Source organism: Notamacropus eugenii, chromosome 1 (genome assembly GCF_028372415.1).
Source record: "Notamacropus eugenii isolate mMacEug1 chromosome 1, mMacEug1.pri_v2, whole genome shotgun sequence".
NCBI lineage: Eukaryota > Metazoa > Chordata > Mammalia > Diprotodontia > Macropodidae > Notamacropus > Notamacropus eugenii.
Window position 1 is genome coordinate 643843538 of NC_092872.1, and position 26536 is coordinate 643870073.

The window sequence follows — 26536 nt, forward strand, 5'->3', positions numbered from 1 at the left end:
GTTGATCTTTAAAAGTTGTCTGTGTTTTTCACATGTAAATAAAAAAGATCAACTAGACTAACTATAGTAAAGTCCCATTTATCCAGAACATTTGGAAAACTGGATAGTCTGGCTAATTATTTTGGTCAACAGAATAACTACATATTACCACACATGAATTATCAATTTATTAAAAATAATGCATTAGAACACAAAATGCATTAAACTATTCTGACCATCTTTCCTTGATATTTCAGAAAGCACATGTTCTACCTTAAAATAGCACTATAAACACCAATGATAACAGCACAGCACTATAAATATAAAACTTATAGAAGACTAGGCTGATTTTATACTGACTGAAAGTTGTCTTTTTAATTTTTAAAAATAAATTCCTGATATTGAATTGTCTTATAAAAGTAGATTATAAAAAAAAATCAGTTATTTCCAATTCCTTAGTTGATCAGTAACATTTAGAACTAAAAAAGTGAAGTAGGTTGTCAAAAAGCATACACAAACCTTGAGGAAGCAAAAATCTTCAAAATAGTAAAGGGCTAGATACTACACAGATTTTTTTTAAATTATAAAATCTCATATAATTGGTTACTTGAAAATCTTGGTAACAATTCATGTTTCAGATATGTGAAATGTTTAGATGATTTTCAGCCTTTTCTCTAAATGCTGGGGTAGAAGGGAGGAGGTGATGCAACTTTATCACTCTAAAACCTCCTTTACAACTTTATAGAATCACAGAATTTGCTGTTAGCTAGAACAACTAAATCTGGATAACAATAGGTTAAAGGATTCAAGAATATAACATCTTTACTGTGTACTTGTAATCAACTCTGATAACTTAGAATGGGGAGGAAGGGAGAGAATGGGGATGGACACCTTCTAGCAAGCATTTGGTTACCCATGATGCAAACAAGTGCATAAAGCATTTTATTTTGCTTTTTGTTTTACTTGCTTACCTAAGTATTTATTAATATCTACTTGTGTAGTAAAACATCCAGTAAAACATGATAGAAGAGTGAAAAGCCAATAGTATACCACTTAAGTTGAACTAGGAAAATAAAACATACTCTCTTGGTATTTGTGATAAGTTATCAGATTTAACACTGTATTCATGTCACATTTATAACTAACATCAGTATATTCACAGTGAAGGCCATGTGCTATTTTTTTTCCTTTATAGGGTACCTCTTTGCATCAAGGGGAACACTGCAAAAAGATAATGGTGCAATGTGATCCCTTTTATAATCTCTAAAGGAAAATGGCATTCTTATTAACTGTCAATAAGAGGGGTAGACATTTAAGAAAATATTAAGAAGGGGATTAAAATACAAATCAGCTATCAGAAGAGATGACTATCTGAGTTTTATATTTTTTTAACCAACTAAATGTGTAATTTGGTTTATGCAAAGGGGCTAAAGGATTGAGTGATTTGGCAATATAAAGAGAAACTATGAATGGCAAAAATCTCTTAAATTTTTTAGTCCAGGGTCACTTACAGAAGGAAAGAAGTAATCTGAATAAATCGAGGAGCTTGAACTGAAGAATTCATGGGTCAATTTATGTTGGGTATTGTTGAGACACAATAGAGTCATAAAAAGATGGTACATAGAACACACTGCCTGAGAGAGAGAAAAAAAATCAATGTTTACTTCTAAAGAAGAGCTTAATTTTTCAATTATGTATCCCTAAAATTCTTATTGATGGCCCAGTCCAAGAATTTCAAATTTAAACTAGCTTGTATGGAGAGCTAGGAAGGCTCCCAAAATTAAAGAGAAAAAACACTTCACATCTCTGTTCACAGAATATGACACATTTCTGAACTAGCCAGGTTATACACAATACATTTCTACATTACTTAGCTAACAATGTCTTTAGGTAGAAAAAGTCCTAACAAATAAGTATTGTGTATATTTCGATTTCTCCCTTCAAATTTTGAGTCCTTTTCCTCTTGCCATGTACCTCCCTCTATCTCCTTCACCCCCGTAGAAAATTCCCCCATGGCTTCAAAAGTTCTGGAAACTTTACATTTCTCTTTACACTCAACAATCCTTTTCTTCCAAGTGGCATTAAGGTACAGGTACAGTACTTGTAAAATTCCTATTAACACATTTCCCTTAATATACGTATTACCATAATGTAAGTTCTTTGTCCATTCTAATTGTGTCATTAAACTAAATCACTCAAATTTACTCATTTTACAAAAATAGACTCCTAACTTATATTCAACTATAATAACTGAATAAAGTAAAATTAAAAAAATAAAAAATTAAAACTTTTCCAGTGAGGTTAAAAAAACTATATGTGTTTATAAATAATGAGACAAGGAAAGAATATTCAAGAAAACTGAAAATATGCAGGATTTGAAAAAGCTGCTTTTAGTACATGTACATTCCATGATTTAACAATCTGAAAATGGATCAATATACCCTTCTGGTTTTAGATAAATCAGCACAAGAGAACTTTTTGGGAAGAAAGAAAAGCTAAATTTAATTTCTCTTTTCTGGATGGACTTAAAAATCCCACCATAATTTTTGTAATAAAAGAACTGCTCTAATATTTGGCATTAGTATTTTTTGTTTTATCTTGTGCAGAATTATATGTAATTATTATATATATATATGTATGTCACGTATAACCTATGTCCTAAATGATAAAACAAGCTTTTGAGGGTAAAAAAGTATTCTACATATACATGACAATTACTGTTACCAATAGCTGCATCTCAACTCTGTAGCAGAGGTTCTTAACCCGTCTTGTGTCATGGACTGCTATGGCAGTCTGGTAACATCTGTGGATCCCTTCTTTTAAGAATGCTTGTGGCCTACATTCAAAATTGTGAAGGAAATGCTAAATTTCCATTAGAAGTTAGGGAGAAAAAAGATGAATTCTCTCTCCTCTCCCCTCTGAAATCTATCTACAACCCACAGTGGGGGATGATGGACGCCAGGTTAAGAACTTCTGTCCTATAGGTACCTTTATGAAAAAATTATAAATTTTTACTCTCTTCTCCACCCTCTTCCATTCTCCAGAAGGAATATTTACTTATATAGCATTCTAATATATGTACTGCCTGCTGCCAAAATCATGGCTGTGTCTCTATCCCAATAGTTGCTATATTGTGCTTTTTAAATAATTTTCATAAACACCCAATCTCATTTGATTCTCACAACAACCCTGTGAGGTAGGTAGAGCACATATTTCTTCCTTTTTTATAGCTGAAACAAATGGTTATGTGACTTCCCCACAGACACATGAATAATTAGTGATGGTGATAGGTCCAGGTCTTCTGATTCACTGTCCTAGCCTCTTTATACCAGTTATACAACATTTAATGTAACTTTTGTAACAACATAAAACCATTTTTATTGGGCGCTGTTTAAATCCAGAAGAAATAAAACATGCAAATGGGTTGGAAATAGTCTGATGCACATGACATGAGAAAATTAACTTTAAAAAAAGCAAACACTTTTCATATTAGCTTCTGGATTGAAAAATAGAATGTCAGGTCACCTGCAGAAAATATCAGTGAAATTTAATTTATTTTTATTTATACAGTACATGTGATTTCACAATCATTTAAAAAATAAAATATATTTTAACTGTATCCATTTTCTGTCTTTTTTTCATTAAGAAAACAAGACAAAGTATAATTTTATTCAAGTTAATGTATAGTTATGACACAGTGATAGACTAAATCAGATACCTAAAAATGAAACATTAAATGACTAACAAACTACAGTATCTTTACTTTGTTTTCTTTAAGTCGGTAGGTCAAAGAATACAATCAGAAAAACTGAGAATACTAAATGTCTGCTTGCTGCAAAATGTAAGGATCATGTTATTTAACTCGAAAATGTTTTGGTTAATAGTTTCTTTAAAATATCCATTCCTTAATTAAATAATAGATAAAGCAAAAAACTGGGGACCTCAGCAGCAAACAAACTTAGCCCCATTTGAAAACTGTAAAGGTCATGATAACAGAAAGTTCAAAGACTTTCTTTGCTTACTCAAAATTCTTAATTCCCTTTCTGGTTTTCCAGTAAAACAGGGATTCCCACACATATGTATACTCACCAGTCAGATAATTTATATAGCAACTTACCATACTAAAAACAGTAAGAACTACCTCAATGGAAGATGAAGTTACATTTATCCACCTTACTACTTTGTGCTCTGCTATTCCTTCTCCATTCTTAATAGCAACCACAATCCCTAGCCTAGGAAATAAATATTTTCATCAAATTTAATGAGGCCACCACCAAGTTTCAGGACTTTTTACTTCCATTGTACTCCTATTCAATTTTGCTGTCCCAACATAAAATTAAATAACTAATCTGTTTTAGAAAGAATTTTGGTATGAGATTTAGATTCCATGAACTAGAATCCCAGCAATTACATCTAAGAATAAACCACAAAAATTGGAAAAAGTCAATAAGAATAAATATTATTTAAAACTTGTTTATACACCTTGGCTGAATCTCTAAGTAAGGAAGTTTATTTTCTCTACACCTTTTTATCTCATACACTTTAAAATTCTAAGATGTTCCATGTTTTTAGATAGGAGTACTAATTTAAATGATGTCTATTTGAAAAACAAGTTTCAGAGATGTCTTTTAGTAAATTTCATTTAGGCTATTCATGTTGTAGATAGAGTCTGTCCTATCTACTCATTTAGTGAACATAAAAGTTCAAGAGAAGAAATGTAAAAGCATAATCATAATTCTATCAAATAATTCAGTTTTAGACATCATCTTAAAGTACTTTACTATTTTGAGCTTAGTGTTAAAGAAAATTATTTTTTAGCAATCACTGTCATATATGATCATGGTTTACAAGAATCTCCAAATTTTGCTATAAGATATTTAAGCACCCTGAAATTTAGTTGCATTTGAAATCATTATTTAAACAAAAGAACTCAAATCAAGTAGGTTACCTAAATGAATGGTGATATAGTATTTTGTCATCTGCTTTGCTTTGTTAGCTGCAAACCTTAAATCTAAAGGAAACAACCTGTTGACACTTTTAATATCTTTGCAGACTATCTGCATGTGAAATTTTAAAAACTAATCATACTAAGACATAAACAGGGTTTTAATGACAAAGTTGAAGATTACTACTGCTAGAACTGAGTAAATCATTTTACTCAGCCTCAAAGAATATGTATGTTCAGGTTTTTTTGGGGGAAAAGTACCTCTATTGCTCTCTCTCTTTTCATAAAAGTGGTCATAATTTTAAGAGCTCAAAAGATGTAGGATTCTCAGCACAAAGAAATGGAGACATTCTAGAGCAAAAAAAAAAAAAATCCCAACTACCATAGGGGACATTTTTGTACTGCATACAGGAAGCAGTTTTATTCACAATGCTTCTACTGAACTTTTCAACATATTTTAAAACAAAGGATAAATATGAAATTATTCTGAAAAGGTGGAAAAATATAATCAAAAGTAAATGATGCAGTACTGGGCTGCAATGAAAATCATATAATTCTTATTATGCACAAGTTCTTACTTAAATTACACATCTCTGGCTACTTGCCCTTAACCCACTTTAAGAAGCTAAGTTTCTTAAAAACCACCAACTCTTTTTTTTTTTTTGGCCTGGTTCTTATTTTTTTATGTATTATTTCCTAATTTCTGAGGATTCTCAGACAATCTGTTTAGAAGTCTTAAACAATTAGAGTTCTACATTCCAATAAACAATACATTCTATAGCTCATCAAAGTAACTCTTTCAATAAAGAACTCGGTATTTGATGAGAAACAGGCAGTCTCAATCCAGGACCAAGAAAACCTCCTACTCCAAAACTTGAGATTGCAACCAGCTCATGTTCTGAACCAGCCTACTAAAGTACAACTTAAATATTTTTCTAGCAGCAAAAACATCTATAAAAGCCAAAACACATGTTTGCATTGGATTGTGGGCTATTTCTTTTAAAGAAATATCAAAAAATGTATTTTTTTTTGAAAACAGTTCAATTATAAGTAAACATGAAGGATATCAAAGATCTTGTTTATCTCCACTATTGCCAGTGGATTCAGATGTAACTGGAACCTTATTATTTTCAACAAAAACAGATTCAAAGGCAGCTTCCTGCTCCTCCAATGTGTCTGCAGCAGTAGTTCCACTAATTAGGGCTGAGTTGGTAAAAGCTCGTTGCTGCTCTGAAATCTTATTCAATTCCACTGTTTTCCTACCTCTTCTTTTACCAAGAATTTTGACATAATTAGCTGGCACAAGTCCTGTTGTTTGACCATCAAGGCTGGCAAGAAGCCAGCCACGAACTTTGGGCTGTTGTTCTGATGGAAGGAAAAAAAAGTTTTGCAATTATAAAATACTCTGAAAGTATGTGACAGAATAGACATTAAAACATAACAGGTAAAATATAAAACAAAAATAAAATACTAGGTAAAACTCAATTTTAAAAAGTATCCTTAATAGTTTCTTATCTGCATAAGACATTTCAATTATAATCCAAAAAATGTATTAGGAAATTAATTCCTTCAAATATACAAAATAATATCCACTGAAAGGCTTAAATTTTTCTACATTTAAAATTCATAAAACCAAAGACAAGAATTACTAGTTTATTTTCAATTTCCTTACCTTCCCTGATAATAGGAAAAATAATGTGTACTTACTAAAATATAGCTTGGAAAATAATACATTAAGTTTAAGTAGTATAATTTCCTTTTGGTAAACTATAAAGAAAATCATTCCATTTCTTTTGTGATATGAGAGCATGCTAAAAGATATTGTTGTGAAATTTTCAAAGGAATGAATATTGGGTTAAATCCAGAATGAAAAAAATAAAGTACTCAGATTTCTAAACAAAAGTTCAAAAACTCAAAGGCAACTCACAAAATAAAATTTTAAATATTCATTTTTGAAAGATTTCTTTTTGCATTTTAAAGCTCTAACATTAGTATACCTAGTTAAATGTAGCATCTTAAGATAACTGCTAAATCTGTTCAGTTATCTTTCAACAATGTAACATAAGACAAATATAGCTCATCACAGAAGATGAATTCCTTACTCTGTAAAGAATTATTCTAAGAGAACAAAGGAGAAAACTTAAGTGAACCAGTGCTTGGAAACAGGTTTAAAGTCTAAAATGTTCAACACATTTAAGTATTCACTTACACCTTTTACTTGATAGAGGGAGAAAGCAGAAGAATAAAACTAAAATATTAGAAGCCACTCCTATATACAGATCAGAGAAGCTATAATTGAGGGAGGGTCCATAACAGGGAAGGTGGAAAGGAAGAAGTATTACTACGTGCCTACTCTGTGCCAGTTCCTACTGTATTTTTTTACAAGCATTATCTCATTTGATCCTCACAACAACTCCATAAGGTAGGTCTTACTATTATTTCCATTTTCCAGTTGAGAAAATTAAGACAGAGGTTGTGACTTGCCCAGAGTTACACAGATAGTATCTGAGTACTTACTAAGTATCATATCCAAACTCAGCTCCTTCCTGACTTTAGGCCCAGTGCTCTATCCACCTATCACTGCTGAAAAAGTCTAGACTGAAAAATAAAATAAAAATTTTTCTATTCATACCTAATTATCCGGTGTCATAAAGAAAAAGTTAAGTGCTACATTCTATCTACTCTTTAAGTATATAGTGATTAATGGAATAACTTAATAAATTAAGTACTTCAAACTTAGAAAGTATATAACTTTATATAAACACCTCATTTATCTAGTACACTCTACTAGCACCAAAAATTTTTTAACCATTTTTGATAGAAATGTTTCTAAAATATATCATGTCCTTCTTTACATTCTTAAATAGTATATGGAACATAACACTTGACTTTTCCTGGATCATTCCAGATAATTTCAATCAATTTTTGAAGGGAGGGTCCAGATTAGTGACTGAATTAAATTAGGGAATTCCTGGTGTGGAAACTTAATCCACCAAAGCAAACAGGCAACTCCTTCTGAAATTTTAAGTCTTAAGAATGTTGTCTGGGACACTGACAGGTCAAATGACTTATCATCACTGTTAGAACACAGCTAGCATATATAAAAGGTAGAACCAGAATCTACCTCCTTCCTCACTCAATACTCACCTTCTACTCACAACAGATTGTCTTCATCAATACTGTATTATAACAGAGAAGTCATCATGGACTACTGTGTCACAGAAGACTGTATCAATAAATGACTTTATAAAGTTATCTATATCTTTAGAGAATTTGAGGCTACTTATAATTTTGGTCTTTTCCTTCCTGTTGGATTGCCATCTATCCTTTCCAAGTAGAAAAAAGCATAGACCTATGAGGCAGGAGACTGAATTCCAGTCCCAGTTCTGACAATAAGTAGCAGTGTGACTTTGGCAATATCATTGGACCTCTTTTGTTCTCAGTTTCTTAATTTGTAAAATGAGTTAGACTATGGAAGGGAGAGGGGAATAAGTACTTGTTAAGTGACTACTGCGTGCCTGGCTCTGTGCTAAGCACTTTACAAGTATCACCTCATTTGATCCTTACAACCCCGGATGGTAGTTGTTCTTGTTGTTCTTCGTTGTTGTTATCCCCATTGTATAGGTGAGGAAACTGGGGCAAACAGAGTTGAAGTGACTTGCCCAGGGTCACACAGCTAGTGTCTGATTTGACCTCATATTTTCCTGATTCCAGGATCAGTCCTGAAGGGGGAGGGGGGGAAAAGGGGATGCCTCAGACCAGATGATTTGAGTGATTTATGTTTACTTCCATCTTCCATATTCAATGCCCAAGTGGCAGTGAAACAAGAGGAAAAGGTGGGGTAAAACAAATGTCTTCTATGACTCTTCCTTTACATACTCCCACTCTCAATTCCCTGGACAAAAGCTCACTTACGTAGAAAGAGATGTCATTTACTATGAGGAAAGACAACAAATGGGGAGCTTGGGGATAGAAAAACCAAGGATTGAAGCAGCATTCGTTTACTTTAGGGGGATGTCTAGACTCAGGGAATAGCCTGGGTTTTTTTGTAGAGTGTAGGCTAGGGAGGAAACAGAGCAGCAGGAAAGGTAGAGGATGGAAAGGAGATCTCCTTCCCTCATGCCACTTCAGGCCTCATTCTGGACCAACCTAAGTATAAAGTGACAATCAGGAAGTGCTAGTGAGGTGAAGAAGGGAGAAAAAAAGAAGGAGCAAAGGAGAGTTTCTGTGACTACCAATCTAGGGGCCATTCTAGGGCAGGTCCTATAAGTAGGTCAGATCTAAGTCAAAGACATTTCTCCACTACCGTTTTGTCCTATCATTTATTTGATCTTTATATGTTAATACTGACTTACCTTTAGTCTCTTACCTCATTTCATGTAGGTGGTTTCAATATTAAATCTTAAAAAAAAAACCCCACTACTCTATATTTGTACAGTACCTATTTTCTTGAAGAACTCACTAGACAAGTTCTAAAGTAGCTGTTTTACCATGTATTTCACTGGAAGAAAAACACTGTATCATCTAACAATAACATAAACAAATCAAAAGAATTATGTGGCATCTCCAACTAAAGATGTCTGCATTTGAAGGGCTGGCTTGAAGATCCAGCAAGTTCTGACTGGTTTAGCCAGTTTAAATTTCTCAATCATTCACACAAGAAATCAATGTGCTGTTGTTCAGTCATGTCTCTTTGTTACCTCATTTGGGGTTTTCTAGGCAAAGGTACTGGAATGGTTTGCTATTTCCTTTTTCAGCTCATTTTACAGATGAGGAAACAGAGGCAAACAGAGTTAAGTGACTTGCTCAAGGTCACACAGTTAATAAGTATCTGAGGCTGGATTTGAACTCAGATTCTCCTGACTAGAAGAGTGCACTCTATCTACCACACCACCTAGTGGTTGCCCTAAAGAAAAAAAAATCAATGTATTTAATAGTAAGACTGTTATTATAATATAGTTAATATATTTCACTTTAAGTTTGGGTAAAAATTAACTAAAACCATTGGGCCAGTGTTTTCAGTAAGAAGACCAGACATATTTTAAAATAATTAATACAAAAATTATGATCTCAATGTTACCATCCAAACTGAGTTTCCACAAAAAATTCCTATTACTCTGACTACAGAGAAATAAGGATGAAAATAATTTTGTCTGAAGTCATTAAAATAACATCTTTTAAACAAAGAAGTCTAACATACAAGTTCCAGTTAGTTAGTTTGCTAAATCACTAGAAACTGGTTAAAAATGAATACTTGAAATATGAATAAATGACTTGCTGAAATTTGGCATTGCTCCTGGTTTATGAGCACACAGATTTTCTGATATAAATTCAACACAATTACCAAATAAAAGCAAAATACTGCTTTGAGGAAGCCTACTAGTAAACCTATAAAAGCAGATAATTCCCTGGTAATTTATTAGATTATTCAAGCATTGTTCTTCAAAGAGGTGGTTTGCTTCCAGTTTGGAATTCACATATTTTGAATTCTTCTAAAAGAGGCATTAGATAAACACAAAATGTTTCTTTTTTTTTGTTTTTTTATTATTATTGTTGGATGAAATCCTGATGCTATATATCTCCTGAAGTTTTTGAAGCTTTAAATTAATACATGAGAAACAACTGTAGCTAATTAATAATTAGCATGGTGTTCTGAATCCTCAGTGGCAATTAGGAGCACTTTATTCACAAACAAAAAATTTCACAGACAAGAAAACACCGCATTAAATATCATCAATACTCTTGAAATATTGAAGCACGTTACCTTTGGGTGCCAAGTTTAGCATATCACCAGCCCGGAAAGAAATTTCTTCTTCAGAAACAGCAGCAAAATCATATTCTGCTCTAGCTACAACATGGTCATCTTCACCACTTGCCCAATTCGTGGTAGCTATATTCCAAATTGTGAATTAGATTAAGTTAATAAAAAAAATCAGCAGGAAAAGCCACATATTTCATTAGATGCAGTTTTAAAAATATATCTTATTCTCTAAGAGAAGCAGAAAAAAATGTATTCTGTACCATCAATGTTGAATTCCTGAGTCTACTTCAAACTGTTTTTACTATTCAGCTACCCATTCACCTTTTATTTTTTGGCATATGACTGTGACTCCTGGTTCACAGAAAATTGAAGCCAAATACTATGAACTCTCAAACTTTCTTCTCTTTACTTATGTATGTCTTTCTACTCATCTCCTGCTCCCTTTCAATCTCAAAGGAAGTCATTTCTTTTCTTAGGCTAACCCTTTTCCTAGTAATTACTTTTGATGTCATCTATCCCAAACACTCCCCCAAGACTCTACCCCATCAATTTTCCCCTCTCTCATTTACATCTTCAATTTTTCTTGAGGCTCCCTCCTCTTCCTACAAATACATCCTTCTCTTCTCTCGTCTCCCTTGGCAAGTTTATTTACATCCAGAGATTTTGCTATGAATTTTAGGTAGATGACTCCAAAATGTGTATGTGGTCAGCTGTGGTCTCATATTTTTGCTTATTAGATAGTAGTATTAGATTAGTAACTTAAACTTAAACCTATTTAAAATTATTATTTACACCACCCCGTTTCCACTTAGCTCCTCCTCTTATCTTTTCTACTTCTAAAAATGGCACCACCATTATTTTAGTACCTGAGCTTAAAACCTTAGAAGTTTTTACTTCTTTCTTCTTCCTCTATGCACAAACCTAAATAAGTCACTAAGCCCTAATGATTCTCACTGCTCAAATTCAACAACTAAATAATGAAGTATGTGCAACAAAGCAGCATGAAACGTCTCTTCCATCACACCCCTCCTATTTCCACCACACTGGATTAATACCTTTGACCTGGACTCTTGTACTAATCTCCTAACTGGTATTCCTCCACTCTCCATCCCACAATTTATATTGTATACTTTTGCTAGATTAATCTACCTAAAGCATAGCTAATATATTATGTCCTTGTGTTCAAAAATCTTCAATGACTTCCCACTGTCTGCAAAGTTTAAAATCCTTAGCTTGAGGAGAAAGTGTGGTGCATTTAAGTGGACTTTTATAAGGACATTTAAAGACCAGGGCACTTTAGTTCAAATTCCATCTTCAACATTTACTAGCTTTGTGCTCATAGAAAAGTGACTTAATCACTCAGAGACCATTTGCTCATTTATATGAGTCCAGTATCTGTAATAATTACTTTTCACAGGGATATTGTGGAGATCAAATGAGAAGTACACAAAGTACTCTGTAAACCTTAAAGCACTACATTAACTTGTCAGCAAGTATTTTAATCACTTCACAATCTAATCCTAACTCAGTCTCATTTTCATTATACCACTCAGAGTCTCTGAAACACACATGAAACTTTTACACAGTTGCCTATTTATTTTAATCCTGATCTGTATGACGTAGTATGACGTAGGGAGCACCTGGGTGAGGCAATTCTTTTTATCTACACAGGTTGGCAACTTTGCTGCAACTTGTAGTTTTTGAGACTAGAAGCTGGCCTGGACCCTGGAACTTACTTTCAGAAATCTGATTCATTTTTCTGGCACTAGCACAAACCTCAATTCCTCTAAGCTTTCCCTGAAAAATTCTGTTGAAAGTGATCATTCCCTTCTTTGACTTCCTTTAGAGCTTTGTACTCTAATGTATAGCCCTTCATCGTATTCTACTTTGTATTGCAGTTTCTTGTGTAGACTTCTCATCGCAATTACTAAATTACATAGTAACTGAGAAACAAGGACCATGCCATTTGTTTTTAAAATTCTGGATATCATCAAGCAAAGTGCCCTTGTAGGTATGCAATTAATAATTGTTTACTTTAATCAATGACTAAATTAACAAGTTTGTTTTATGCTTAATTGTTGTTTTTCCAGTCAAAAATATCCTTTACTCAACATATATCTATAAAAGGACCAAAACCAAATAAAATTATTTTCTACAATCTGATGATATGTCCCATTCATTAAAAACTCAAGGTGGCTATATGACCTTATTCCTTTATAACAGAAATATGATTATTTGTAACCTTATAAATTGTCCTTACCTGTTACTTCCTCAGTGTGGGTGGATAGCAGTTTCCAGATAAGGTAAGGACCCCCCAGGATAACAGCAAAGAATAAGAATATTGGCCAAGATTTTGCTGAGTTAGCTGCTCTGTCTTCAGGGCCAAGGCAAGCCACAGTACCTTCACTTTCTGCCCATAAATCCTCATTCTCAGAGCCTCTTCTTAAACCCATCATCTGCTGCAACCGTCTGTAGAGATATCGTATAGTCCTAACTAATGCAAAAGCTGAAAACACTTTTGTGAAATGTATTTTCAATCGGGAAAAATGATTGGCTACATCCAAAACGGCTCTGAAACTGTTATAGACAGCTGAAAAGGTGGCATCCATCATCATACTGACAGAAGCAAATGCATGCACAATACTTTCAATGGACTGAAATGCACCTCTGCTGCTTTCTTCAGCTTGTTGGACAAATCTGCTGGGAGGAAGATCATCCATACGGAATCGGTTATATCCTAACCCCCCATATCCATAACTGTAAGGATTGTAGCTTCCATAAAATGAATTTCCATATGCTCCATAACCAGAAGAAAAGGAAGTGTAAGCAGGTCTAAAAGTGTTCAGATTGCTGTTTCCTGTCTGCTGTGATGGCCTTGGAAGAATTGGTGGGGGTACTCTTGTAAGAGTTGGTTGCCCAGGCCTTGTCAATAAAGTAGGACCCAAATCAGCAGATCTAAAGAAAGAAAATTTTAGAGATTCAGGATCCATATCCATATGACAAGGATAATCACTCAAGCACTAAAATTCAATTCAGTAATTATTTATTAAGTTCCTAATATGCACTTAAGTTGAGATACATGATAAGAAATATAAAAATGCTTACTAAGTTATTTCAAGTTGTATGTGTACTTTCTCCATTTCTTTATAGGTCTTTTTGAATTGCTTTGCGTTATGTGCCTGTTAGTCAAACTTTCCAGAAGAGCCCTCCCCACCCTCCGCTAGCTTCCATACTCAGAAAACAGGGGTAAAAAAAATTTCCTGTTCACCTCATAAGCTTGTGAAAATCAAATGAGATTCATTCTTTCATTTAAACATTTATTTCAGGTCTATAATATGTAGAGCCCTGTGTTAGACACTAAAGGAGAAACAAAGTTTATATAAAACAGTATCTGCTTTCACAGCATGAAGGAACTTTGTAAACTCTAAAACCATTTAAACACATTTAAACCATTAAAAGGAATAGTTCTTGTCCTCTAATACTTGACAGTTGCATTGGGGACACAAGATACAGAAAATAAAAATACAAGATGGCATATATGATTAAATACCAAGGTGAAGAGTATAAACAAAATAGGGAGTTCTGAAAAGTCTAATCCTATCATGCTTCCCCTCAAAAAAATTTAGGGTCTCCTTACTCACTACTCAGGAAAGTTCAAACTCTTTGTTAGGTTAAGTTCCATACAACATGATGCTACTCTGTTGTTCCAGCCTTATCTCATATTCTAATCCCCTATAGGGTAGCTAAACTCAGCCCCCATATACCTTACTGTTCTTTCCAGCCTCTGTTCCTATGCCTAGAACTTTCCCACACAATGCACTTATGTGATATTGCACATTATAGATAAGTTTGTGTAATATCCCTTTATTAGACAGTAAGCTCCATGAGACCAGGGGCTGTGGCTTCTCTAAACTGTATTTTTCCAGTGTCTAGCAAAGTGCTCTGCCTACAGTAATATGAACTAAAGATTAAATAAAAGTAAAAGGAGAGAGGCTATCTGGCATCAATTCTTCCTCTCCCTCCTCTACTCACTGCAAGTCCCTGTTATTGATATTCTCAGAACTGCTGGACAAAGGGCTCCTACAAACCAATCTACAAAGCAACAAGAACCGTTTTAAGCATTGATTTGAAACCCACAAGCAAACAAAAAGTACTGCAAAAACAAAACATTTAGATCTGCTTTACATAACTAGAAACAAGATCTATAAAATTAAACTTTTCCTATTTACGTTGTATCTACTATTATTAACAATGATCAATGTACCCAAAAGATAGGGATATTTATTATGTGAACAATCCCCGATCTTGTTTTCATGCAAAGCTTGATGAGCATCTACAGAAGCAATTCGGCAGCAACATATTCTAGCGCTGTTGTGTTTCTTCAATGATTGATCAAAATTTGATATTTTGTCTCCATCTCTGCAGTGAACAAGAAACCATCGGGAGGGGAGAATAATAATACACAGTAGAGGAGAGTAAGTCTTAAAATGACTCTTCCAAAATCCAGAGCCAAATATTAGGGGAACTTGGCAAGACAAGAACAAAATCATTCCAATATACATTTATTAAATGTCTAAAAAAAACCCCACCTTTTACTGAGGCCTCCTGTAGTTAAATGCTTTTACTATATACTGGGCGCCCCAACCACTCTATTATTGAGTTAGTAGCGGAAAGCAATGCCCTCAAGGATTGGAGAAAGGGAAACTGGGAGATTCATTTTTATTCCTTGAATACTGAGGCTTCAGGAAAGAGGTTCCCCCTCCCCCCATACATACGGGGTGTGTGCGTACGTACACGTGTACACACACACACACACACACACACACACACACACTCTCTCTCTCTCTCTCTCTCTCTCTCTCTCTCATCAGAAGCTCAGAGGTACAGACAGCCTGATGCCCCCTGCTCTCCTTTCACCCTCCCACCCTTCTGGTGCACACCCTCATCATCTCGGCCTGAACCACCGCTATAACCTGCCCCAAGTCTCTTCCCACTTTAATCCATTCCCTATTCTTTCTGCCACTAAATTCATTTTCCTAAGACTCAAGTCAGATCCTGTCAACTCGCCCCCGCCTCCCCCAAGCTCCAATGGCTTCCTATAGATCTCCAGGACAACAAGATGTCCTCGCCTAGACCCCTTCTTCCAGTCTTTTTATACCTCGATCCCGTGACGCCGACCTCCCGACCCAGCTCTGACCACTTTCTCCGGCTGCCCCGCTGCCTAGGTTACGCTCCCTCCTCAGCTCTCCCCGCCGCCTTCGGCACGGAGCCTTCCCCGAGCCCTCGGTCCGTCCGTCATCTCCCCTGGGTCCTGGGGTCGGCTTCTGCCGGCCGCTGGGCAGGGGCTGCCTTTCCCCGTGTCGTCAGCGCCCAGTCCGGCGCCTGGCCCTCACAGCAGGCTACTAACAAACGCCGCTCGCCCGCAGAAGCTGCCCGGGGCCCGGGCCCCGGCCCGGCCCTCCACCCCCGGCCTCGGCCGCTCCGGAGGCCTCGGCGAGGAGGGGGCCAAACCCAACGATCCTAACTGCCGCTACCCGTCACCTCAGCCTCCCCGACAGCATGAGCCAAAGGCCCTCACACTTACTGGAAAGAGGGGCCGGGCCCGGGTCCTGTTCCTGCCCCCGGGATCCTCCGAGTCTCCCAAGGCTTCGGCGGAGGCGGCGGCTGAGACGCCATCTCCAAAAGCTCGGCTCGGCTCTCGCTCGGCTCGGCGGCGGCTCCAGCCGGGGTCACAGGAGCGTCCCGCGCCCGCAGACCCGACGAGGAGAGCGACGAATCATTCACTTCGCTAACCTTTCCCCGCCCCCTCACCGGGCCGAGGGTTCGCCTTTCCAGGAGCAAGGGCAAGCCGTCTACCCGGCGGAGGCTCTATTGGGTGACCCGCAACCACATTCTGTGGAACACAGCTCGGGCTCCCCTCTTTCCTTCCCTGTGTACCGGGGGAAGTTCCCGAGGTAGGGGACGGGCTTATCGATGTTTTCTTTTGCTGCTACGGAGTCCTGGAGACCGTTGTTTTCCCACCTCTCTAGACACAAGTCAATATTCCACCGCGGCCGCGGGACAAGATGATGCCCCCGGACCTAGTCCTTCCGAGTGCAGCCGGTGGGAGCTCACGCAAGTCTCCGCAAGCCGTGGGGCGGGGCAGGGCCGGGCAGGGCCGGAGATGGCGTGGAGGAAAGGCGGTACCTCGATGCTGCGGAGCGCGTTTCCTCCGGGGACGGCATTGCGCGTGGCACCGAGTGTCTTCTTTTCACGTCCCCATTCCCTCGGAGGAACGCAAGGGGTTAAGCTGGGCTGCCGCCGTCGCTACTGCTGGAGAGAGGCTCCCAGGGAGCGAGCGCGGGAGAAGCCGGGCGAAGGGACCGGGGCCGGAGAGAGACTGGCCCTGACGTGCACGCGGGGAACAGGCGTGCGAGGCGGCGCGGGGCCGGAGCCTGGACCCGGCCCGGGGGACGCCAGCGAACTTTCCCAGCGGCTGGAGGCGTGGGGGTTAGCGCGCCGGAATCTGCGGGTGGCCCGAGGAAGTCTGCGAGGGGGAGGCCGACCTGCGGGAGGCCGCTTTAGGTCTTCCTGGTGGTGGGTATCCTCCCGGCGGCGCCACGTGCCTTCCTCTGCCCCCCTCCCCCTTTACTCCTTTTAAGTATTTTCGTGTACTTTACTGTATAAGGGGTGATCCAAGAAGTCCTAGAGGTGGGGGGTGGAGGGAAGTAGCACCTCCTGGAGTTGGAGGGGAAAGCCCTTCTGCAGTTGGTGCATGTGGGAGGTGTGCTGCCAGAAGTTCAGAACTTTGGGGAAAAAAATAGAAAGAAAAGGCCATGAGACTCAGGTCATCGGGCATCCCCTTGTAGTGGACTGAACCCCCACCGGATTGGGGAGTCAAAAGATTGGTCTTTATGTTAGCGGTGATGTTGGAATCTGTTGGGTTGCTTAAGAGCCGTGTGACTAGGCACAGCTCCCTCAGCTTCTCTCGCTTATCTATTAGATGGGGATCAAGTATTAAAGTTCTTATACTTTATCGAGGTACCGAGGTGACCCTTGGTTCTCATAGGCTGTGCTCACGTAACGCGTGCTTTAGCGAGTCCTATCAAGGTGGAGAGGATTTTAGTAGGGGACCAGCGGTCGTCTGAGGACCAACCAGAGAAGGTCGCAGCATTAATTGTAGACAGCCTTTTCAAGGAGTTAGGGCAGGAGGGATAAAGGATGACAGCAGGGACAGAAGGATTAAGTGAGGGTTTTTTAGGATGGGGATCTATCTGTATGTTTGTAGATAGTAGGGAAGGAGCCACCAGAGAGAGAGATTTAAAAATAAGTGAAAAAGTTGGGATGACAGAGGGCAATCTGTTGGAGGAGTCAGGATGGAATGGGATCACTTGAACAAGGAAAGGAATTAGCTTTGGTAAGGAATAAGAGTAAAGCCAGTTTATTATGGGAAACGAGTGAAAGAGTAAAGAGTGGCAGAAGGCACGTGAGTGATAGAAGATGAAGAAGAGGGAGTTGGGAATGCCCTCAGTTTTTTTCTGTATGATAAGAGGCAAGGTTCTCAGCTTAGAGAGTGGGGGGGAGAGGAAGCCATGGGAGATTTGAGGAGGGATAAAAAGGTTTGGAAGAGCCCCATTGGAGAGTGGGATAGCGTGTTGATAAGGGAGATACAATAGAATTGCCTAGCAGTAGTAAGGGGCTAGCTGAAGCGATGTAACATAAATTTGTAATGGACCTAGTTAGAATGGTCATGTGATTTTTCTCTGCACATGTGCAGAAATGAAGGCTGTGAATGGTGGGAGCCGTCTGAGGCTGAGGGTTGACGGGGCGAAATTGGTAGTATAAGAAGGCTAGGGATTCGCTAGGGATTCAAGAGAGGAGAGCACCGTGGAGTAGAACGGCTTCCCCAAGGAGTCAAGATGAGGAGAGGAGAGGATGGTTAATGCTGGAGAGATGGCCTGGGGAGAAGAGAGGGCTCATGAAGAGTGGGGTTATATGGAGGAAGGCAAGAGGGAGATGGGGTGGGGAAAATCATTAGGTTATGGTCAGCTAAGGGGATTTCAGAGTTTCTGCACATGGAGTTGGTACATTTGTGGGTGTCAGCAAGACCAAGGATAGAATCATCTTTGTGTGTGGCTGAAATGGAGTGGGGGAGTAGCTCATGGGAATTGAGAAGGTTGAGGAACTGTGTATGTTAAAGTCCTCCAGTATGAGGGCAGTTGGGAAGGAGAGAAAAATTGTAAGCCAGGTATCAAACTCATTGAGGAAGGAAAGGGAGTGACCTGGGAGTCTGTAGACAGTAGCTACCAGGATCTTGTTTGGGTAGTAGATATGAATAGCATAGAAGAGAGGAAGGGAGAGAACCCAGAAGTGGCAGTGGGGAGCAAGGTGTATTCGAACCCCCCCCCCCCCCCCCCCCCCCCCCCCCCCCGCCCCGCCCCAACCATGAGCCCAGGATTATAAGTGAAAGTGCAGCTATTACTGTAGAGGGTGGCCAGGGAGTCTGTTTCATCATTGAAGAGCCAGGTTTCAGTAAGGGCTAGTAAATGGTAGGTGTGGGAGAGGAAAAGATTTAAGATGAAGGAAAGTTTGTTGCCTATAAAACAGGCATTCCAAAAGGTACAGTGGAAAGGCTGGGTGGACTTAGGATGAAACTTTCTTGGAAGGTTGGGAAGGATAGAAATGAGGAATTAGATATTAGGGGATGTGGAATGGGTCTTGAATTCAGAGTCCCTGGGGTGTGAAGAGTCTGACCAGGTGTGAGAATGTTTATCACTGAGTGGAGGCACTCCTCCTCTACTATCAAAAGACAGGCATAGCAGGAGATGAGAGGCTTGAAATTAAAGGAAGAGTTGCTTTTTGCACTGAAGGTGTTCCACATTCCTGTTGGGGGATTGGGTTGGAAGCAAGAGGTAGAAAATTCATTGTGCCAGTACAGGCAAAAGTGGTTGCACTGAGGTAGATTGAAGATATCTGGCTTGGCCCCTTGCCTCAGGGGACAAGCTGTGCCAAGCAGGAGATGGAAGACTACCACTGTGGTGCAGACCCTTATCACCTCATACCTGCACTATTTCTATAACCTGCTAATGGATCTGCCTGCCTTAGGCTTCTCCCTGTTCCAGTCCATCCTCCATTCAGCCACCAGTGATCTTCCTAAAACCATAGATCTGATCATGGCACTATGCAATAAACTCCAGGTGCTTCCTATTGCCTCCAGGAGCAAATACAAAATGCTCTGTTTGGCATTGAAAACTGCTCATAACCCAGCCTCTTCCTACCTTTCCTGTCTTCTTACACCTTATTCCCCAAGAGATACTTTTTGATCACTGTCCTTCTGGCTGTTACATGGTTACGTGAACAAGACACTTCATCTTGTAGCCCCAGGCATTTTCTCTGTCTCCCATGCCCACAGTACTCTGTTCTCATCCAGGCCTCCTGGCTAAATTGGCTTCCTTTAAATTTCAACTGAAATCCTACTTTCTACAGAACTCCTTCCCCAATTCCTCTTAATTACAATGCTTTCCCTCTGTTAATTATTTCCTATTTATCCTGTATGTACCATATTTGTATGTATTTGCTTGTTGTCACTCCAATTAGAATGTGAACTTCTTAAGGGTAGGGATTGTCTTTTGTCTCTTTGTATTTCTAGGGCTTAGCATAGTGCCTGTCACATGTGCTTAATAAATGTTTATTCATTGACTGACTTATCCATGGTTAGTGAACAGGGTTAGCTGGATGAAGATCAAGCAAGGGGTTTCAAGGTATGAGAATTTGCTAACTAAAAAACTAAAAATTTGCCAAATCTAGAGAAAGTAGCTCATTTTTTGCTCCTTTTCATTAGCAGTGGGAAACTTTATTGTCTAGGTGATGTTCCATTTTTCTGAATAAGATATTTTTTTTTCTATGCATGTTCTTCCAAATCATAAGAAGTGTTAGTTTGACTGACCTTTTGAGGGAAAGAGCACTGCATCTGGCATCAGAAGACCCATGTTTGAATCCTGGCTCCACCACAGACTGCTTGACTGTGGCTGTTTGTCACTTAACCCTCCTGGGCCTCAGTTTCCTTTGTTGTAAAATGAGTGGGTTGCATTAGGTGATTTCCCAGTTTTCTTCCAACTTTTCAAATTTTAGTTCTATGTTACAGATCACTAAGCTACCACTAGGTATTTTATATTCAGATTATTGAGGATAGGGATTTAAACGGTCTTTGATTTCATTGATAGTGAACTCCCAAATGAAAAAACTTCCACTAAATGCAGGTTGGCACTTTGCAGTTTATAGTCTTAGTTTCATAGAGCACCAAGGGGCTAAATGATTTGTGAGTGAATTGGGCCAAGAACTGAATAGGGGAAAGAATGTGAGCTTCATGCCTGCCCCCTGATAAAAAGACCTGTCTTTTTTAACACACATAACTATTGGCAATGATTGAGATTCTCAAAATTTTACTAGCTAATCCACAAGCCAATAAAGAGGTGTGCAGCTTTCTAGTGATGAACTGTACACAAGAAGTAGAAAAATGCTATCATCATATGTATGCTTAGGAAAGAAATTGGCTTGGTTATGTGACAAGAGTGAAGGAAAGAGATTCGTAGCCCTCATGTTTCATGGGTACCTAGGAAACTCGAGAAGACCTAGAGGAAGGCTCTTGACATCTTGGTTGGAATCTCTGTGGATAATCTATTAAAGAGCATGGATGAGAGTTTCATAGCATGAGAAAGTATAGATGGGATTTGTTTTCTACAGATGGAAGGAATGCCCATTTGAAGAGATCAGTGTTATGAGAAATTTTTGATTGTTATGAGAGATTTTGATTTCCTGTTATTAATTTTTATTTGGGGTTCAGGACTTTTTCTCCTGGTAAGGAAATTATTGAGCTGGCTGAAACCTGTTACATTCCTGAGATAAGAAGGGAGTTTGAGCTTCCTTTAACTTGCTTTAATTGTGGAAGGATCTTCCTGGCTCCCTTTGGTTATCTTTGTGACATATAAATCTGCCCCTCTGAAACATTTGTAAGCTCTAAATTTTGGAAAGAATTTTTAATATGTAACTAAGTCTGTTTGGCTAGGTCTGCTAAGAGCATGGAAGATTGCAGTATGTCAAATATTATATAGTATTTCTGATGTAATTTTTCTCTATAAAAGCTTTGTCAGAAACCCCATCTGGATTATTTTTTCTGAGACTGAATCAGAAATCTATGTAGAAACAGAAGTAATTAAGTTGTTATTAGAATTGAATCAATTTTGCATATATTGTAGAAACTGATGGATATGCCTTTCTTAAAATCCTTCCCTGACCAAGTTTTCTTTCATAGCTAATGACTATTAAATTGATATACCTAATAAATTCCTTTGTAGGTTTGAATCTGTTAATTAATTTATTAAACATATATTACCATTATTCCCTGTCCCATTCTCTGTTCCAGTTAAACTGTTCCTTATATGATGCTCTACCTCCCATCTTTGTGCCTTTGAACTGGTCATCCTCTGTGCTTGTAATTGACCCACTTTTCACCTTTGTTTCAGAGAACCCCTTGCTATCTTCAGGACTCAATTCATGTACCCCTTTTTTTTCTCTTTTCTTTTTCTTTTTGCATTTCAGTAGTTTTATTGAAAGGTGTGGCACCAATGCAATATGCACAGCACCCACGGCAGCCGTGAACATCGCATTGCAATTCAGAATCGTGAAATACCACAGACTTTACGTGTGGAAGGCAGAACCAAAACATTCACTCAGACCCAAATCCATCACACAACAAAAATCTATACACAATAATAATGCACCATCCCCAATCTTTCCCCCTCCTAGGCTTTCCACAAACCAGGTCCATTACACTCATCACAAGCAGGCTCTCTTAAAATCACAATCACAAAATCACTCTCGTTACCCAGGAGTCTGCATCCTTCCTATCTCTGACTGCTCTTAAGACCAACTTCCTCTGAGCTCTGATCTAGCTGTGCTTCTTCCTGCTCCGACCATTCAGCAAACTCCTCCCACCATAGGCTCCATGTGACTTAATAGGCCTTTTAATGAATGGGAAAGATTTTCCAATTCAAATTACCATTACAAAAGGTCACTTTCTTAGTACCACTACATAAAGGTACTTACTTGTTATTATTAGATCACTTCAGCCAACTTAAGTTTTCGTTGATTAATTAGAAAGGAAATTCTTCAATAAATCAGGTGTGTAGGAATAACTGAAGAGTGCATCTGCAAAACACTTTACAAAATGAAGCACAAGACATGAGACATACTGTGGTTCTTTGGTTTATCTTTAAAAGGGAAGTTTTCCCCCCACAACATGTCAAAGGAAAATTTGAACTAGTTATAGCTATTGTGGAAGTTAAGCTATCAATTGCACTATTAACTATATGCTTTCCCAACCCTATATGTCAGTTTAGATTCATTAACCTACAACTAGCCTTCAGTGTCCACCTGCCACGTAATTAGTCAAATAAATTACTGCTTATTTGAATCTGGTTAGACAACTCATTTTAGTCTCTCAAGTTGAACTGTTACAGGAGCATTGTGACAATTACATACCCCATATGTACTGCTTTTAAATACAAAACTCTGTACTAAGGGTCCAACTATAATCCTTATTTAAAAGCTCTAGAGTGTCAGCATTAGCATATATTGCTTTTAGAAGGGCACAGCTGAGGTTTCAGATTGCCACACTGTAAGAGTTGCTTGTATAAGAGAAATTAATTTTTTTCTGAGGGGCTAGATGAGATAAAAATCGTTCTGTGTAAAACTTTGTATACTGTATCACTTGCTCACTAAGATAATGTTGAAGATCACTTTAACATGTCTGTCTACAACTTTAATAGAATTTTATAATCAAATTTAAATGAAAAAATATGCCAAACAGAAATAAATCTTTGGAATTATTGGATTATCTAGTTGTATAAGGCTTTAACAAGGTTATTTTGTTGATGTTTTGATGCAAGTTGATGTTTTGACATGAACTTGCATCACAGTTCAAATAATATCAATTAAAGTCAATCACACCTTGCCATCAGTACTACTTATAATCAGTATACTGATCCAGATACTACTAGATTGGATCAATATTAACCGTCAATTCACAGTATAGTCTCCAATCCTTATTCCATGTTAGGGTTTCACATTTGAGTTTTAGTTTTTATAAACATGTTTCTAAAGGAGATTCCAATTTAGTCCTGAACACATTTCTAATGGCAGCACACATAATAAATTTCCAACTATAGTCTGGTTTCCCCTCAAGTCTGAAAACATCAAATGCTAATCTAGTTGCTATGTTTCAGGCTTCACGGCTTAAATTCACTCTAATACTGGAGTCCACAGTTCTGATGTGAAATAAACCTTCAAAATAGTTGAATTTCTTCACCATATGAATCTTATTAAGACCCAGTTTCAGGAATTGTTGGAAAATGAGCGATTTTGTAATAACTATGCTTTAACTTACATGCAGTACGCCCAGACAAAATCCACTACAACTTCTGAACATTTGGTTTAGAACACTTGTTTGATGAATATTCAGTTAGCAGTTTGCTACAAGTTCCTGCCAGAAGGTCAGATCTCTGCAATTTATCTTGGAATGTTTGTGAAGACATTTTAGTCCTTCTGTCAGTTCTGTAAATTTCTGTGCTGGAATCTCCAGTGCAACTCTAGACAATGCCAATGCAGAAGGCTTTGGTTTAGAAAACATAATCCTGCCTTAAGCTGAGCTAGTCTTTCAAAACTCAGGTTCTTTGTCCTTTCATATGGTAAGTTTTCATGAATGAGTGAATAACAAAACTGTGGAAACAGAAAGGCAGTAGGAAAGGTAGTAGTAACTTTGAGGGTTTCCGGTACCCCTTCTCTAACACAGTCTTTTCCATTCTCATCAGATCAGAAACTGAATTTCTGTTGGCTTATTTATATCAAATCAGTGGCTAATGGGACATTTCTCTCTTTCTCTGTTAATTTCACAGTCAGATAGAAGCAACTTAATCCCACACATCCAAGATGTTTGGGCTGTACCTTCATTTTGGATAGAAATATGTCCAGTAAATTCATAGTTAGAGAAAATGTTTCTGTATCAAAACCAAAGAACTGAGTTAGGCTAAGAAGATCTTTCACTTCGAAGTCCCTCAGTCTTGCCCTCATCCAAAGGCCATTTTCATGAGCAGATTCAATTAATCTCAAGCCACATACCTTTGGCTGACATCTGGACTCCTGTTCCAGTAGAATATTCAGCTGGTGCAGCAGTTTCTGAGCTTCAATTGTTACCAGTACCTCTGTCATTTTGAGGTCCTCGCAGTGGCTCTTCCTCGGTAGCAAGCCCTTTCTCCCATGTCCCCCCAGGCCTGTCCTCTTCTCACCCTGAAAAATTAGTCCAAACATCCTGGACGACAGTGGAACCATATAAGGGATAAGAGAGGAATCTGGGGGGAGATGATGGAGGGGGTTTATGGGGCAGCAGCTTCAGTAAGCTGAGAATGATACCAGTCTGAGGCCATGGAATGCTCCATATACCACTTTCTAAATAAATCTTTTTTTATTATTCCTCCAACTACTTGCATCTCCCACATTTTATTTAACTAATTTGTATCTTGTATTTTTATATACAGTACTTGTGTATACATATAAGTATATATTTTTATGCAAATATGTATCTACATGTTGTCAAGCCCTATAGAATGTAACTTCCTTGAAAGCAAGGATTGTTTAATGTTTTGTCTTTGTATCCCCAGTGCGTGCCTAGCACAGTACCTGGCACGTGGTAGGTGCTTAAATGTATCATGATTGATTGAACACAGTTCATTAAATATACTGTGAGAAGTGAACTATTCAGGCCTTGGATATACAAAAATAAGATGAAATAATATCATCTTCCAGGAGCTTACCATGTAGTAAAGGTGATAAGATGTGTACCAATCAGTCAGAAAACATTTTTTAAGCATCTGTTATGTGCCAGCACTATGCTGAGTATTGGGAATTCAGAGACAAAAGTGAAATGGTTCCTACCTTCATGAAGCTTACATGTGTTTGGGGGCAGACTATATACTTGTATAGGTCTTTACAAAATTACATTCAAAGTAAATGCAAGACTCCCTTAGAGCAAACACTACTAATTGGGGAACCAGGAATTTGAGCTTATTTTTGAAGGAAACCTGGAATTCTAAGAGGTGGAGGTGGAGGGGGAGAGCATTGTATCCTTGGGGGACAGCGAAAAAACATCCAAATGGCTGATCAGTGGGTTAAACCATAGTGTATGTGGAGAAAATTCCTGTAAAAAGACACTGGAAAGACTGCAGTGGACCAAGATTTTGAAGAACTTTAAATGTCAAACAGAGTAGTTGGTATTCTATTTTAGAAGCAATGATGAGCTTCTGGAGTTTATTGAGTAAGGAGGATTGTGAAATGACCAGAACTGGCATTTACATTTGTCCACCACTTGACCCTTTTTACCTTTCAAATTGTCTACATTCTGCTTCCCTTCCTGTACTCTGTGATCCAGCCATAGTGTTCCACTTTCTGTTTGCCTCACATGACTTGATCTCTGTGCCTTTGAACTTGCTGCTCCCTTGGCCTGAAATGTTGTTTTCTAACTTCCTTCCTCTTAGAATCCCTGGCTTCGAAGATTCATCTCAAGAGCTCTTTCTGTAGGAAGCCTTTCCTGGTCCCCCCAGAAGCTAGTGCCATCCCCTCTAGAGTTACCTTCCATATATTCTGTATTTATCTTGTGTATTTGGATTCATATGTGTTGTCTTTCCCAAGCTTCTTGAAGGTGACTGTTTTTATTCTTTGTATCCACAGTTCTTGTTACACAGTAAGCACTTATTAAATACTTAATTGATTGATTGAATCAGATTGGGAGAGATTTGAGGCAGGGAGATTAAAACACTAGA

General features: G+C 38.2%; 2 protein-coding genes and 1 pseudogene across 3 annotated transcripts in view; 1 reads left to right on the forward strand and 2 right to left on the reverse strand.

The window, feature by feature from the left end:
- Nucleotides 1-1458: 1458 nt before the first annotated feature.
- On the reverse strand, nt 1459-16548 carry PEX13 (peroxisomal biogenesis factor 13). 2 transcript variants are annotated; one of them, XM_072635482.1, is made up of 5 exons: nt 16270-16461; nt 12946-13640; nt 10689-10814; nt 6188-6289; nt 1459-1613 (listed from the first exon to the last, which is right to left on the reverse strand). In XM_072635482.1, the coding sequence occupies exons 1-5, from the start codon at nt 16359-16361 to the stop codon at nt 1552-1554; spliced, it is 1077 nt and encodes a 358-aa protein (XP_072491583.1). In that variant the 5' UTR covers nt 16362-16461; the 3' UTR covers nt 1459-1551. The 2 variants fall into 2 exon arrangements, with proteins under 2 accessions (XP_072491583.1, XP_072491584.1); XM_072635483.1 differs by lacking the exon at nt 1459-1613 and having other exon boundaries at nt 3515-6289; nt 16270-16548.
- A 206-nt stretch (nt 16549-16754) lies between these two features.
- PUS10 (pseudouridine synthase 10) overlaps nt 16755-26536 on the forward strand; it is an 89204-nt gene continuing 79422 nt past the window's right edge. The window contains 2 exon segments of the mRNA XM_072635480.1: nt 16755-17195; nt 17197-17261. Coding sequence (XP_072491581.1) covers nt 16849-17195; nt 17197-17261 — 412 coding nt within the window. The 5' untranslated portion in view covers nt 16755-16848.
- On the reverse strand, nt 24184-24967 carry LOC140520976 (cyclin-G1 pseudogene; annotated as a pseudogene).

Excerpts from the sequence above, each read along its gene's own strand:
- PEX13 (XM_072635483.1), bottom strand. The coding sequence starts at position 16,361 with ATGGCGTCTCAGCCGCCGCCTCCGCCGAAGCCTTGGGAGACTCGGAGG. Across the intron at positions 13,641-16,269 it reads GGGCCCGGCCCCTCTTTCCA|ATCTGCTGATTTGGGTCCTA; the intron begins GTAAGTGTGAGG and ends TTCTTTCTTTAG. Across the intron at positions 10,815-12,945 it reads CCACACTGAGGAAGTAACAG|CTACCACGAATTGGGCAAGT; the intron begins GTAAGGACAATT and ends TTTGGAATATAG.